Source organism: Thunnus albacares, chromosome 12, assembly GCF_914725855.1.
Source record: "Thunnus albacares chromosome 12, fThuAlb1.1, whole genome shotgun sequence".
NCBI lineage: Eukaryota > Metazoa > Chordata > Actinopteri > Scombriformes > Scombridae > Thunnus > Thunnus albacares.
This window is the reverse complement of record NC_058117.1, coordinates 20,595,323-20,611,288: the sequence shown is the minus strand read 5'-3', so window position 1 is coordinate 20,611,288 and position 15,966 is coordinate 20,595,323. Positions and strand designations below refer to the sequence as shown.

The 15,966-nt window shown below is 38.2% G+C and overlaps 1 protein-coding gene across 1 annotated transcript in view; it reads right to left on the bottom strand.

The window, feature by feature from the left end:
• Positions 1-989: 989 nt before the first annotated feature.
• The window catches only part of si:ch211-106h4.4 (MAM and LDL-receptor class A domain-containing protein 2), a 31,895-nt gene continuing 16,918 nt past the window's right edge, over positions 990-15,966 (bottom strand). Inside the window, exons 28-51 of the mRNA XM_044367539.1 lie at positions 15,758-15,883; positions 15,426-15,641; positions 15,225-15,344; positions 14,602-14,763; positions 14,344-14,435; positions 12,510-12,677; positions 11,701-11,886; positions 11,460-11,568; positions 10,408-10,530; positions 10,100-10,199; positions 9,749-9,908; positions 8,919-9,033; positions 8,649-8,792; positions 7,926-8,113; positions 7,374-7,539; positions 6,300-6,518; positions 5,722-5,900; positions 4,931-5,168; positions 3,878-4,037; positions 3,659-3,773; positions 3,164-3,257; positions 2,423-2,519; positions 2,243-2,318; positions 990-2,150 (exon numbers count right to left, since the gene is read on the bottom strand). Coding sequence (XP_044223474.1) covers positions 2,055-2,150; positions 2,243-2,318; positions 2,423-2,519; positions 3,164-3,257; positions 3,659-3,773; positions 3,878-4,037; positions 4,931-5,168; positions 5,722-5,900; positions 6,300-6,518; positions 7,374-7,539; positions 7,926-8,113; positions 8,649-8,792; positions 8,919-9,033; positions 9,749-9,908; positions 10,100-10,199; positions 10,408-10,530; positions 11,460-11,568; positions 11,701-11,886; positions 12,510-12,677; positions 14,344-14,435; positions 14,602-14,763; positions 15,225-15,344; positions 15,426-15,641; positions 15,758-15,883 — 3,449 coding nt within the window. The 3' untranslated portion in view covers positions 990-2,054. The remainder of the gene's footprint in view (positions 2,151-2,242; positions 2,319-2,422; positions 2,520-3,163; positions 3,258-3,658; positions 3,774-3,877; positions 4,038-4,930; positions 5,169-5,721; positions 5,901-6,299; positions 6,519-7,373; positions 7,540-7,925; positions 8,114-8,648; positions 8,793-8,918; positions 9,034-9,748; positions 9,909-10,099; positions 10,200-10,407; positions 10,531-11,459; positions 11,569-11,700; positions 11,887-12,509; positions 12,678-14,343; positions 14,436-14,601; positions 14,764-15,224; positions 15,345-15,425; positions 15,642-15,757; positions 15,884-15,966) is intronic.

Here is a 15,966-nt window from a genome sequence, read left to right as displayed (position 1 = left end):
TGTGTAAGTGTAATATTGGACAAGAATTGGCTTCCAAACTAGTTGTGATGTCACAAATCATGCTCATGGGCCTACCAATTAGACTCAGATTTTCAATGAGCACAGACAAACGTTCCACTTTCAACAGACGAATGTGAAACAAACCTTTTAGTGCCAAACTTCACAGTGAAGCTCAAACATTCAATTGTAAAAACAGGAAGAAAAAAACATTTTTTTGAGTGTCCTCTCCAGACATGTTTTAATACATATAAAAATTATCTACAGTGAATAATAATTTGGTGTCTAATATGGTTTTTCCACAGAAAACATTCAATCCCCCAGTTACAAATCCTTAAAATGACATCCATTCTTTCAGAATCTATAAATATGCAAATATATTTTATTTCAAAAGTTTAACCGATACACTCAAGATGTCTCGTACTTCACTGAAAAATCAATTTCCACATCACACTTGTGTGTAAATTTCCTATTGGACCAGAATTAGCTTCTAAACTAGTTGTGATGTCACAAATCATGCTCGTAGTCTAAAAATCAGATTTTCAGTGAGCTCTGAGAAACTTTCCTCTTTCAGAAGATGAAAGTGAAAACATACATCAGCACAGTGCATTTCACAGTGAAGCTCAAGCATCAAACTGAAGAAACAATAAGCAAAACACATTTTTGACTCAAGGGGGGAAAGTAGCAATACCTCAGTTTGAAAATACTCTGTTACTAGTAACAGTATGCCACTAACACAAGTGTGATGTGGAAACTTGACACTTCCAGTACACTGATAATGGACTTTTCAATGAAGGAGACATCTTCTAAATGAAAAATATTTGCATATTCATAGTGATTTCTCAATGAGGGAGTAGGAGTAGGATGTGGTTTTAAGAATGTTTACTTTTTTGTGGGAAAAACATATCAGAAACAAATTATTATCTTCTATCTATGTCTTAAAACATGTCTAAAGAGGATCTTTCAAGTATAAAAAGTAAAAGTACTCCTGCTGAAAAATGCCCCTGTGTCTGATAGTGTATGTAAGTTTATATATTACATTATTATATTATGATGCATCCATGCATAAGTGGCATTTTATTGTTGTAGTTGTTTGAGGTGGAGTAAGTAACAACTATATACTGTTACTTTAGTCCTGTGATTCTCAATCTTGGGGTCAGACCTCTTCTAAATTAAGGGTCACAATAAATCTGGGTGGTTTTAAGATAATTAATGGCATACAAAAGCAGAATTAAAGAACTAAACTCCACCATACATTTTTGGATTTTCTTTTTTATTATTATTATTGGAGCTCTAACAGTTATTTAAATAAACCATATTTATTTTAAAGGGCATCTGAACTCACACTGCTTTTTTGTAAAGGGTCTCAAGCCAAAAAGGTTGGGAACCACTGGCTTAATCTTTAAGAGCAAACTGTATTTTTCTGAGTTTACTCTTGACCTGGTGAAAAGATTATATTTATTTATTTATTATTCATATGATTTATATCAAAATATTGAGATTCTGATACAAATAATCCATACATATGAGGAGAAAAAGTAGGAAACCTGCTCATGCATTTTACTCTCTTACCATGAAACAATAATTTTTGTTTGTCAACTGTTCATTCACTACTAAAATGAATCTAACAGGAGAACTGGTTCTGCTGGTACAACACAGCAAAAGGATCAAAATTATATCAACAACATCAAACTAGTTATTACAAGACTTAAATACTTAAATTCACTTAAATTCCATTTTATAAAACTGAGATTCTTTTTCAAAGCACAACATGTCCCAATACTCAGTCAAAGGCTTTGACTGTATGGTAGTAATTGCATATAAATAATAAGTATATTAATGTAGTTAAAATACAGTAGTCATTAAAAAAAAAGATACTGTCAATAAACTGCCATTACATTCTTTGATCTGTTACCACAGGAAAATGCTACATTAACATCATTACTTAATTTTAAAATAATAAAAATCAAATATCTAAAATATATCACTGAAATAATTTACAATAATTTAGTTATGGCTTATTTGTTGTATTGTATTTACTAGAGGGAATGTCTGGATTAGGCGTTAGATGTAGCCAGTGTGTCGTCAATCTGGGATTGACCATAAAGATTATTGTAGAAGGAAAAGTCAGATTCACTTCCATGTTCTGTGCCCTGCATGGGAGGAAATAAATATATTTTTTTTAATCATCTGAGCTCTATGAAACCAGGACAAGATGTTTTGTTATCCGCTTCTGCTTACTTACCTCTATTTTGCAGTCATAGAGGTCAAACACAGCGCGCTGGTCCATCACATTGTCATGCATAACTGTTGGCTGGTTCCTATAAAACACAATCAGGTATGTAGATAAACAACATGACTGAGCGTTCTTAAGTGTTATTATGTGCATCATGTAAATTGTTTAAGTATTTAAATCACTGTGTACGTTATACAGCGTTTCCTGTACAGCACAAAGACGCAAGCGGCGATGACGACCACAGCCAGCACAGTGACACCAACAGCGAGGCCTGTAAGCGACGAATCTGCAGACACAGAAAGACATGATGGATATAATAAACAGGCGATTTGAAAGTAACATCAGACATTAACTGGACCCACAAATAAAATCAGGTAAGTCAAAACAAAACAAAGCCAAATCACATACAATCAGGACAAATGAAGTATGTTTTAAGAAGAATTTTAAACAATGATACTCATTATTTCCACAATGTGAAATCAATATTTTCTTAAAATGCATATGTTTGCTTACTGCATTTCCCACTTCTTCTGAAGCTTTCAAATCCCTTACTTTCAAGTATTTGTATTAGAAATTGACTGACTAGGTTGATGCTTCAATTTTGAGCAGGTCATGACAGAAAAAAAAAGACAAAAAATGCTTCTACAAAACGTCGTTAAAAACTGGCAAGCTGAGTAGTAGAGTAAATGGTGAGGCCATTTTTTATGCAAGTAGTTGTCTGCACTAATTCAGAGGAGATGAGTAAGGGTTAATGATTTCTGAATAATTTGTATTTTGGGTAATTTGTCAGTTAATCAATAAGAATTATAGAGCGACACACACAACTCTAGTTTTATAGTCATCAATAAAATATCTCACAATGACAAATAACTGTGCAGGTACATATGATAGATGCTCAGTGGAAATAGATAAGGGGGGGTGTTTGGTTACCATTACTGGAGTAGCAGGTGCCAGGGACAATGGAGATGTCATCAAGAGCAACGGTGCCACCTGTATTCATCCCCCTCTGATATACAAACAAAAACTGGCAAAAAAGAGAGTTGTGGCAATCAAAAAAAAATCAGGAGACACATCAGCAAACACTTCAAACAATTCTGCCCTTCATATGACTGACACTTGCTCTGAACGGACTCTATGCAGCTGTTGTATTGAAGTTGATTTTTATTAAAAAGGTCCAGGATGTTAAAGCTAATCAGATACTCAAAACAAATCAATCAGTATCCTAGTTTTCAGCTAGAGTTTGATTCTTAGAAACTGGTCCTACATGCTATTTTAAGTGTAATTGTTGTAACTGACTTTCTATCATACAAGCAAATACTAAAACACTGCCACTGTAAAATCTTGACTGTAGGCTCTTTAATGAGTTTTTCATCCTAACACTATCTGCATTCATTCTGCTGAAGCCCATTAAAAGCTCATTATTACCCAGAATGCTTCTTCATGTTTAATGTCCATACTGGCCTCCTGCCACTTGTTTCCCTTGTTTCCTGTCTCAGTCCACTGCAGAATCCCTTCTTCGCTGCCACCAGTGTGTTTTTCTCTATAAGACAAGACATCACCGATTCAAATTAATGTCTTGCAAATGTTAATTAATTTTCAGTAAAATTATGTTTAATGTTGCTACTCATCAGACATGATGGTTACCTGTCATTTATAAAGACTGTGAGAGTCCCATCTTGATTGCCAAACATGTGGTACCAGAATCTAAGACAGTGCCCACTAGTGGACGGCTGGAACATATCACTGATCAGGAAGGTCTTGTCTCCCCTATGACCCACTGAGCTGTCCACATACAGATAATAACCTGGAGGAAATGTGGTAAGATGGAAAATGTGTACAGCTTGTATGTAGCATTCATGATTCAGCTTTCTTGTCATTATACTACTTAATAGAGGATTACAGTTAAATGCTGGTGTAGGCCACTCCATGCTACACACACAGAAAATGTATGAAATATAATATAGTATAGTATAAACATATACACACTCAAAATATTAAAATGTTGTATATTTCTGACCTGCTCTAGTCACTGTTTGTAGGACAGGATCAAGATCCAGTGAAGGTACTTTTTGTTACTTTGATCTTGGAAAAACTGGCTGATGACCTGAGATCTGTCATCTGTCTGTGTCCACTCTCACATGCAAACTGAAAACTTGTGTTTTTTCTCAGGTTTATGAATAGTTACTTAGATTAGTTGGGTGTGTGTATGCGGTTTATGTCTGAGGGGTGAATGTGGGCTTCAGTGTCTTTACACTCATTGTTTTGGTTTTACAGCCCACAGCTTTACTGTTTTGGTTCACCCTCATCGCTCTTATCAGCAGTTTCCAGACTCAGCAGACGGTTATTTATTCAGCAAAAAAGCTCTAAAAACCAATTGTACTGCCCTGCACTAAACAACAGACAAAAGCACCAGATATTTCCCAAAGCATTCACCTGGTATACATACAGACATGACTCCAAATGAATGCTAATGTTAGTCTGTATCTGCTGGGTGTGTAAATAAATAATTGTTCTCTTACAAGCTCACCATATCAACTTAAAAGGTCATGTCAGTGTTGTGTTTACAGCTTGTTTCTGATACCCCCAAGTTGCCAAAAAATCCATTAATGCTTGCCAAGCCATAAAGGTGTTATTTTTAGCTTAGAGCAGAATGGATATGAGTGTGATCAAATCAGAGTTATAAAAAATACAACCAACCGCGTGTTGAGTTTGTGGTGTGATCCACACTGGGTCCGGTGTTGGGGTTCAGGGAGGCCCCTTTGCTATGGAGCCAGTCTCCCTGGTCTACTCCTCCACCCAGGTTGCTCCAGCTACACATGTTAATTTCAAAGTCACAATATCCACGAGGAGGACACTGGGTGTCTGTCAGCTGTACATCATCAAAAGCCATGTCTCCCTCCTGGGTGGGGCCAGCCTTCACACCTTCTACCACAATCTGAAACACAAAGCAAGAATGATGGAAACTGCTTACTGTAAATCCTAATACTTACTTAAAAATCAGTGGAATACTTAAAGTGAGTTTTAGATGTAATCTTAGTCTCTTTTAATCACATCCAAATCTCATGAAAGAGTTGGGCTGCCAAAATAACCCCAAAAAAGAAAGAAAAAGATATGAGTCTACTTTTTATCAAGGAAATTCTACAGGGAGGTCTGTGAAATAGTCTTATTAACCAGAATTCAGAGCTGATTCAGGAAAGCTTGTAGCAAAAGTTTCAAAGCTGGATATCTCAAAATGTAAGCAGATCAGACCAAAACTATCTAGAGAGGTAAGTGAGATTATGTTTTTTGTAATTTGGGTGACCTGACTCTCCAAAAACAATGTACATTATTAGTCCTAACTGACTTGTTTGGCTGTGAAACTCCTAAAACTCATAATGAGAGTAATCTTACATAATATCTTGAACTATATCCAAGTGTATGTATTTCCCCCCAAACATCACACCACCATTGTGGTATCAGCCTGTTCTGAGCAGATCTTTGTGACTCACCCTGTAAGGCTGATCCTGAGGCAGAAGTGAAGCCTGCGCAAACCACCACAGCCGGCCCTGGTCTCCTGTCTGGGAGAAAATCTGAGATTGCTTCCCTTCCCCATTCTGCTGGTAGATATTCAGTGTTCCCATGCCTTTTCCATACATGTGGTACCACAGCTGCACACAAGCTCCTTTGCCTGAAGGGCCATAGGAAGGAAAACCATATTAAATGTAATTTCCATCCCTGAAATATCATAGTGAATATCCAGAGTGTATTGCAACACAGCCACTCTGTGAACTTTAGATTGTTTAGATATCCAGATATGTGTGTTTGCTTGTAGAGAAAAGTCGAGTCAGTCAGCAGATATGTGCCTTAAATTAAATCAACCAACTGGACACTTTTTAGGCAGCGAAATGAGATTCTAGACATTTGCGAGACACTGGAACTGATGGGTCTAATCCGCATAATCACACTGTATACAAATGGGTTAGATCAGGTGTCTTCTCAATTAAAACATTCAACCAAACAGTTACTAAACTGTTGAGTCTGTCTGAATGTGATGTAAGTGGGGGACGTACTAGTAACTCTCTCTTACCTGCAGGGTACAGTGGTGAAAACATCACAGCTGTCTGGCCAGCATGGTCAGCAGCAGAGGAGGGCAGGTAGTAGTAATGGCCTGTGGGTGTGTTGGTGGTGTGGTCGCTGTCCGGTCCTGTGTTGGGGTTGAGCGTGGAGCCCGACTGTCTGACCCAGTCAGCATCATCAGAGGTCTGCTGCTGCCAGTTACAGCTCCCCTGCTCAAAATCACACAGATCTACAAAATATTGAGGAATGCCTTATGAAAAGTATATATTGTGTGAAGAATTTCAATGTACCTCTAACATGTTTATGTAACCAACGAATATAATCTATAAGTGTCAGTTAAACAAAGACCTGACAGTATTTTGCCTACTGTGCTTCAGAAATCCTCTCTCTTGCATTTGTGACATTGTTTTCTTTGAGGACCGTGAAAGCCCTTGACAAAAATCTTTAATTAAGTGTGATTTAAAAGGATCTTTAACTGATGGTTTATAATCCTGTTTACTGTAAACTGTCACCAAAAGCAGCTTGGTTACTGAATTACACTGCTTTCTCAATGTTTTGCATATAATGTATAGAGTTCGTATATTAATATATCTCTTTTCGCCTCTGCTTGATTTCACTCTGCTTTAAAAAATGTTTATGATTTTCTTTTAGTTTAGTAATTTATTTTAGTTCTGGATTTTAAAGAAATTATGACATACAGCTAGTTTTTTCAATCGGCTGATGTTATTTGATACTCTTTTATTGCCATCAAATCCCATTTAAAAGCCAAATTCAGCAAGTAGGGAAGGATGATGCAGTTGAGAGAATGATTCGGTGTGGACAGACATGAGTTATTGAAAATGTAAGTTCTTCCATTTTCCTTTTTCAAGTTACTAAAAAATGGTTACTGATAATCCTAAATAATTCACCTGATAGAGCCACATTGTACGTTTGAGATGGCAATACAAGACATTTATGCCAATGTAATAAGGAATACCTGTTTATAATCACTTAAAATAGTCAACTAAGAATTCTGAAAATACAAACAGACCAAGTCAATTAAACTACTCCATATTACATGCACAAACATCTTCAGTCTTATTACCAGAGGCAGGACATGGACCACTGATGAGGGAGATGTCATCGATGGCTATGTCCCCTGCCTCTCCTCCCACTGTGGCCTCCAAAATCACTTGATGGACTTTCTGCAAGGTCATGTGGCTCTGCATTAGCAGCCACTGATCCCCCTGATGTCCTGATTTTTGCCACATCTACAGAAAAGACAAGAGCCTGATTCATACTTCACAATGAGGATGTGAGGAGATTTTTTGCAACACCATGGTATATACTGAAACTGTGCAACTTGCACTAATTATACCATACATCAATAATGTTTTGCAATCAGCATTTCACAACCATAAGAAAAGTATAATAAGAGAGAGAGCCAACTGGCAACAGTCCCATATATTACTCAATCAACCTCACAGCCATTTTTCTAACACTGTAGTACAGGGAAGTACAGTGTGTGCAGACAAAAAACACAACCATAAATGAAAAACTGAGGCTTTCTCTGACATTTTCATGCACTAGCTTTGATAAAAAAACAAACATATCATCAAGAAAACCAGAAAAGCTTTTAATTTCATGCATGTTTTACCAGTGTTTTGGTCAAGGGATCAGCTGTTTGTAGAAACATCCTCAAAGATCCCACAGTAGCTCCAAACATGTGGTACCAGAATCTGAAACAGTATCCTTTTTCACCAGCAGGTGGCAGCAACAAAGACTTCAGCTGGGCCATATTCCCTGTTACACTTGCCGGGGAACTCTTAATGTAAAGGTATTTCCCTGTGAAACCACATACAACAATGGTTTCCAACCTTTTCAGCTTGTGAGCATTAAATACAAAGAACTGTCTACTTGCAACTCCTTGTCACTGGTTGCATTTGTGTATAAGTCTGAGGAGTTTAAGCAAAGAATGATTTTCATTTGAACACTTTTTTAGAGGCCTGAGGAGGTAAAACTCTCTGATATTTCGCAAAAAGAAAAAGAAAGAAAGATTAGACAAATCAGACAAAATCTGCATTGAGGAATCTTGTTTCTGACTCTGTAATCACTTTTTGACCCCTTGGATTCAACTTGTGTACACTTGGGGTGCCCCTGTCCCCAGATGGGGAAACCACTGCTATACAAAATTGTTAATGTTTAATTTTTGCTGTTTGTAATAAATTCCACTTTGTTGCATTATCCATTTAAAATAAAATCCTCAAAACAAGCTTGATGTACTTTTGTTTGTGAATGTAATTCAACACTTGATAGTTATACAGTATGTATAATGTTCTAGTAGATTGCTTGTCTAAAGATGGTCTAGCATAGTAATGACCTTTGCCGGTAGTGTGGTCTCCGGCAGGCCCGGTATTGGGTGTGTCAGTGGGACCCGACATGCTGAGCCAGTCCAACCGATCCTCAGCTCCCTGCACCCAAACACACAGACCATCTTCAAAAGAACAGTCGTAGGCAGACAGGGCTGAGGAGGGAAAAATAATTGCAAATTTAGCACTTTAGCAACACATGCTGCGTTCACCACACCCATGTGACTTCTACTCACTCCTCACAAGAACTTGTACTCACAAGTTGATCAAACCTTATTTACCTGGAGGTCGGAATGATTTTTCACAGTTTTGAAAAGAGATATCATCCACAGCAATGATGTGACCTCTAGAGGTGGAGCCCCCCTGAGTTATTTTACTCATGCCACTGAACCAAATCTGAGAAAAAAATATTTTCACATTAATGATTTATAAGGATTAGAGTCCCAAAAAACAAAGGAAACATTGCATTGCACTGCACGTCCTGCACTTTAAACATCCTTTAAATGGACATATATTTGAAAATGAACAAATATCATGTTCACACACCATCCTCACCCTCATGCACACCCTACTGACATTGACATATACACATCCCATGTTTTATGTATTTGCTTCACTTATTGTTGATTAATAAATTGTTTACCTTAGAAGACAAGTTGTAACAGTAATATATTAAAATACTGCAGATTTGTAAATAGTTCCATACATATTTAGCAATATAGTACATGTGCATATAATAATAGGATTGTGGATGATATATATATTTTCTGTCACATTCAGGTGAATTGCATATGGTAGATACATTATATGGAAAATATAATGTATATACATTACACTAGGCTGCATTACTTAATTTGCAATAAAGTGAACACATTATATATGTTCCAAAATTCAGTGTATATTTATGTATTAGAACTCCATACATTATGAATATACAGATGGGTGACATAGTAAAGGAAAAAGCCACAGTGACCCCTGGAAGCATCTGCATTACTAATTTTTCTCCACTCATTTATTCAGGTATTTTCTTTAATTTGTCACCCATTTGTATGTATATTTGTGGAATTAAAATGTATTTGTTCAACTGTTAAGTGGAGACATGAGCAGTCACCTTATAAGGCTGCTGGTGCAGGCCTAGAGGCAGATACTCCGGCGTCCAATGGGACACAGTGTTGTGACTATGTGACCACAGGATTGCTTCACTTCCATCAGCTTGCTGCATAAGCACTCTGAGTGACCCAGCACACTCTGAGCTTATGTGGAAGTGAAACCTGGGTTTAGGAAAGAAGGAAGGAAGAGAGTGTTGGATTGGGAAGAGAGTTGCATGGTAGAAAGACGGGGGGCGGTGGGGAGCGTTGAGCAATTCATACACTAAAATATTCAACTCTGTATCAAAACAAATGTATTACAGACATTAGCTATGAAGAATAAACTAGCCATTAACGTTGTGGTTATCACTTACAGAATCTGGCAGTAGGGGGATGAAGGGGAGAGTGAGGGACTCTGAAGTCGTGCTTCAATCTGTGTGGACACCTGACTGAAATTCACTCTCATGTAGTACCCTAAGAATGAGAGAAGATATCCTGAATCAACACAAACTGACGCTTAAACATGCTGATTCAAGATTCAACTGCTGACGGACGGTTGTAGTTATGATCATTTGAGGGCCATGTTATGTATAAATCCTCACAAGTTATCCCTTCGATTCCTGTCCTGTGGGTCCATAAAATAAATAAAGGAATCCACCAATCAATGAGCCCCTGAAGTCACCTGTTTCTGTAGTGTGATCAGTGGGTGGCTCCATGTTGTTACTGGCTTTCTGTCTCTGCCACCTCCTCTGTCCTTCACTGATGTCTAACCACTGGCACTGGTCACTCTCAAACGTGCACGGACCTGAAATGTTAAGGCAAGGCGTGAGTAATACTGCTGGGAAAAGATGGAATGTGAACACTGGCTCAAGAATCACAGGTTTTTGAGAAATGTTTTTGAAGTAGTCCACTTTTGTAACATTTTGTGCTACAGAGAACATGTTCAACAGTAAAGGTTACTGTTGCTGGTCATCAGTGAGAGTCTGTTCCTAACACATTTTAAGAGGTGTATACTTTTTTGTGGTCTTGTGTTAGGGCATGCTGACCTCTTTGTTGGTGAATCTGAAATGTCACAGAATTGTACAGTTAAGACTGTACCAAATTGCATTACTTTTCAGCTGTATTAGCATGCAGGAAAATAGTCTTTTCTGAGAATCAAATTTCAACTAGAGTCAATGAACACCAGAAAGTAAAATCCTTTGCATCTCTCAAGATGTAGAAATACTCTCTGTCAGTTCTCTATCATACACAGGGAATCTCAGCTTAATGCAACACAATCTTCTTCTATCACAAACTTTAAATTCAGGCATAAAGCATTTGTTTTGTTATCTGTGCAAAATAAACTAAACTAATACTTACTTCAATATAATATGATAATAATCTCTCTTATCTTAAAAACACTGCAAGACTAGGTTAAAAACAACTGTTGCCATAACTTATATGCACCATATACATGCAAGTGGATTTTGGTGAAATGTAAGTGCTTCGTTGAATTAGGGTAAGCAGAGTCATTTTCTGAATGTACTCCATGACTCATTTTACCCAACAGCCACCATTTTGACAGAATTGCGTCACATAGCTAATCAGGTTCATATTATGACATTGGATTGTGACATATAAAGCCACAAATATACACTCAGTTTTGGAGGTTGCAGTTTAATGCTGAAACAATGGTGGAAGCAATGTCCTACGGTCTATTTTAGATGGATACAGTGAATGCATCAGGCAGCTTACCACAGCCATCCTCGTCCTCGCTCTGGGGACAGTCTGGGCGATAATCACACTGTAAACTAGCCAGAATACACACTTTGCCAGGTGAACGCCAACAGAAAAACTCATCATCCTGCAAAACCAAAGAAAAATAAAAACTACTCTTAGATTAATTTAAACCAATTTACAAACCCAGTTTAGTGAATGCTTTATGTTTCACAGGATTACCTTTGCTGTCATGAGCTTATGATATTAAGTAGCTTACCTGACATGGGTTGGTTGGTGCAGTTGAGGTTAAGGGTGAGGTTGGAGATGTGGGTGGGACAGAGGTGGGCCATGTGTCAGGCAGTTCACTGTTAGCAGGGTCAAATACACACTCCTTAGAGAAAGAGACGTCATCCAGTGCAACCAGTCCTCTGTGACCATCACTTCGCTCATATCTGAAGACAATCTGAGGACACACACCAAAAACACTACATTCTGACATTGTTGCTATCTGTTATCCCTGTTACTATGAATCTTGAATTTTGTATCAAAAGCTACGACTAATTTCTATAACTATCGATATATGACTTGAATGATATGACCCACATTGATTTTTTGACCAGCTGGGGGAAACGCAATAAGCAGTAAACACAACATTGACATATTATCACCATATAAAGCAAACAGTTGCTTACACACCAATCAGGTATAAAGCAACATTAGCATTTGGAGCTGGGTTTAGGTCCACCTGACGATGGTGGGTCCAATATTCATTCTCCTTTAAGCTCTGTTTTGGTCTCCACCTACTCCTGAAGGAAACATCTGGCTCTTTAGCTACTTAAGTCACCACAATGTCCACCAGCTAGTCCCTAACGATGCCTGCCGTTTGCTGCTGAGCGGATAGTTTACAGTGGGTTTTAGAGCTTTTTCACTGAAATCAGCTGTCTGCTGCAGCTGGAAACAACGCTTTTATCTTTGTTCTCTCATAGGGTAAAGTTTACAATCTGATAGCATTTTCATACATAAGGTCCTGGCTGCCGAAAGCTGTCATCTGTCGTTTAACCAACTGTTCGTGTTTTCCTCACTGACCTTGCAATTGACTGAGGAGGAGAAGGTGACCTCTGCTCTCTGCCAGCTGTAGCTCTGTGAGTTTTCCCTGAGCCATAACACTGTGTCGTCACTACCAGAATGTAGCGTCCTGGATTGGGCTGTCAGCCTGGCTGTAGTATCCTCCAGGCTGTAGTAGAAGAATCTCATCTACATGGAAACAATAAGTGTCATCACAGTAAAGGGAATACTACGGAAGCCAAGAACAGCCATGCTTGCAATTATTTTTTTAATACCATTCTCTCAAGATAACAAAGGCAGATTTCTCGAGATTTTGCTGCCATTTTTATATGAAGTTAAGTCCAGTCAAGTAAATATAATGTCTAGCCCACATGTTAATCATGCTTTCAATGCTGCAAAACACTGTTGTCTTCCTTTTAGGCCTAACTAGTAACAGTTTAAACCAGACATCTCGTCAGCCATTGGTGACAGAGAAAATAGACGTTGACATAGTGCTTCAGATAACTGACAGGACAAAATACATATTCACAGCCAAACTGGCTTGGAGTCAAGAAAGCCGCAGCTACATTTGACTCCAAGTAGTCAACGTAGTTGGATGTGGAGGGAAAGGAAAACAAGCTGGTGCGTGTGAACAGTAGCTTCGTCAGAACTGACGAAGGGGCCTGAACAGCTTCGCTTCAGGCTAACCAGGGTTAAATCATTTCTGTGGGTTAAATGCTGCATACAGTGTCAAACATGTAGGGATAACCCATGTATGTTAATGCAGAATAAAGTTAGTTCAAGCTTAAAAAAAAAAGAAATAAATATATATATATGTAAAAAGGCCTGTACATTGATATTAATCATAGTAAAAAATGTTTATGTGGTTGGATGGGTTATGCTGATCAAGAATAATCCATTCCACAAAGATAGAATCCTTAATATTATATTAAAGTGGACGAGACTGCTCAGGTGTCGGCTTTACACATCATCACGCCATCGAGGAACGACAGTGGCAGGCCCAACAAAATCTGTGCAGCCTACTGCTGGAGTACTAGTTGATAGGATTGATTGAAGTACAGTCTGATGTGTTGATCAATAATGGGTACTCCTTGATCCGACATTTTCAACTTAAATCAGTTGCTACAGTTGTCAAGACACCATCTATGCATGCTGGCATGGCATTCCTGATCTCTGATAAAACATTGTAAGTGATAAGAGGAACCAGCTGTTTGCTTACTCATGATAACAGGTTGATTATCTCGTTATCCTGAGATAACAAAGCTCATTTTCTCGAGATAACAAAATAATTAACTCATGATCTTGGCATAAAAAAAAAAAAATGCAGGCACTGACATTCTTGGCTTCCGTAGAACACATAAAAGTCAGTGATAATGCTCTTTGAAAGTAAGTTTAATCTAACTGAGCAGAACAGTCTTGTGAACTGTGATCACCCTGCAAGAGTGGTTAATAACATACTGCACCTTTGCAGATCAGAGATAAGCTTGACAGAGGTAATAAAAGCTACACACAGACTTATGCAGCACAGCATTACAGCAGTATCATCTGTAGTTGTGCTGAGGCTGATAATTGCAGCTCAAGATACAGAAATGTATGGGGCTGAAGAGTCGAAACACATTAAATGTACACATTCATTTATATCTGAGATATACATGTTCAAAAAATATTATATTATATAAAGTATCAATACATCTAGATTTTATGAGCCTGTCAGGATGTCACCCATGTAGACTTGTGCATATTTTGTAATCTCTGACACTATGAAATGGTTAAATCGAATAATTTTGTAATAATTTCAGCCTGTTAGCTGTACTGTCCCCAAATACCCGGATGGACCATAACCACTTATACTCACTGTGCAATTAGAGCTCGGTAGTAAGGTTTTTGAGAGAATTTCTGATGTCTGCCCCTTCTCAGTCAGGTGAGTCCCAGGGACAACATAGATACCTGTGTAATAACATTAGACAATGAAATGGTAAGATTAAGTATAGCACTACTCAATACAGAAAATTTAATTTTTCATATTGAATGGACAGATATGAGAGTTTTGTCCATCTTTTGTCTGTTTCTTTAAGGATTATCTCATTACCAAGCAGTTCAGAGAGTTTAATACCTGCAGCAGAATTTTGGGTGTGATCCCTGGGAGGCCCATGGTTCGGCCAGGCTTCCTGCCCTTTGTGTTGTGTCCACTCAGTTCCAGGTGTGTCCACCTCACTCTCTGCCCAGGAACACAGGCCTTGTTCAAAGCTGCAGCGCTCCACCACACCTTGTTGCTCTAAATTAATATTATCAGCAGGTAAAGCAGAGAGAGACAGACAATTAACACCAGTTATAAACTGGATCAACCTGTGAATACATAATACATAAACAGTCACATAAAATCGCATATTATTATATTTCATTGAAGTAAATCATATATGTTTCTAACCCTAATATCAAAATTCCAAAACTGACTCAACTTCTAACCCTTTTAAGGGAATTCGAAACTATGAAATAATGTTCTGGACAAGAGGATATATCCATTAATACATTTTTCACAAAAAATTGCTCTGTTTATGTGCCAGAATCACCGATTTAATGATCATAATGGTCTTGTTAACTTCTACATGACTAGCTTTTTAAGCTGTTTGATATTTGTAAATCAACCTATTGTATGTAGTAGTCTGCAGGCAGTATATGTATATGAATTCACCGTACTGGCACATAATCTACCATTCAACATTTGTGATATCTCACCACAATTGTTCTCATCAGACCTGTCTCCACAGTCATCGTTGAAGTCACACACTTGGTTGCTCTCTACACACACACTGTTATTGCACATGAACATGTTCTCAGGACATATCGGCTGGGGCTCTGAAAAACACACCAAAATTAAGTTTATGAATGTAATTCAGCTTGAAAAAAAAACATGTGCAGGTAGAGCAGGTAGCCTACCAGGCAGGGTGCAGTTGGTGAAGTCTATGTCGTCAATGGCAATATGACCAGGCTTGTTGTAGGTCCTGGTGGCTTCAAAGAGGATGGTAAAGTCCTGAGGGTTTCTACCAACCGTCACCTCACCATGTTGCCACAAATTTCCATGGTTACCCGATTGCCACCACAAGGTGGTGGTCCTGGAGCCCTCCTTTAGCAGCACATTCAGCTCTTTTGTGTCTGTAACAGTTTACAGAGTTGATGATTCCATGCACAATCTAACTAAGACATGAAAGAAGCAAGAACATGTGAATGTTTATGGCTGCACAAAAATGTGATCATTATGCAAAACATACCCTCTCCATACATGTTGTAGTAGAAGTGTAGTGTGCAAGTGGAGCTGGCCTGTTTCATGGCAGGACTCTGCAGGGCGGCAGGGCTCATTTGATCTCCCATGTTAGACTCCACTGCCATGTACCAACCTGGAAGATTCAGAAAAGAATTCAGGGAGAACCTAACGCATAACCCTTTATTTTCACTATACACATGCAGTAGTGTAAACCCA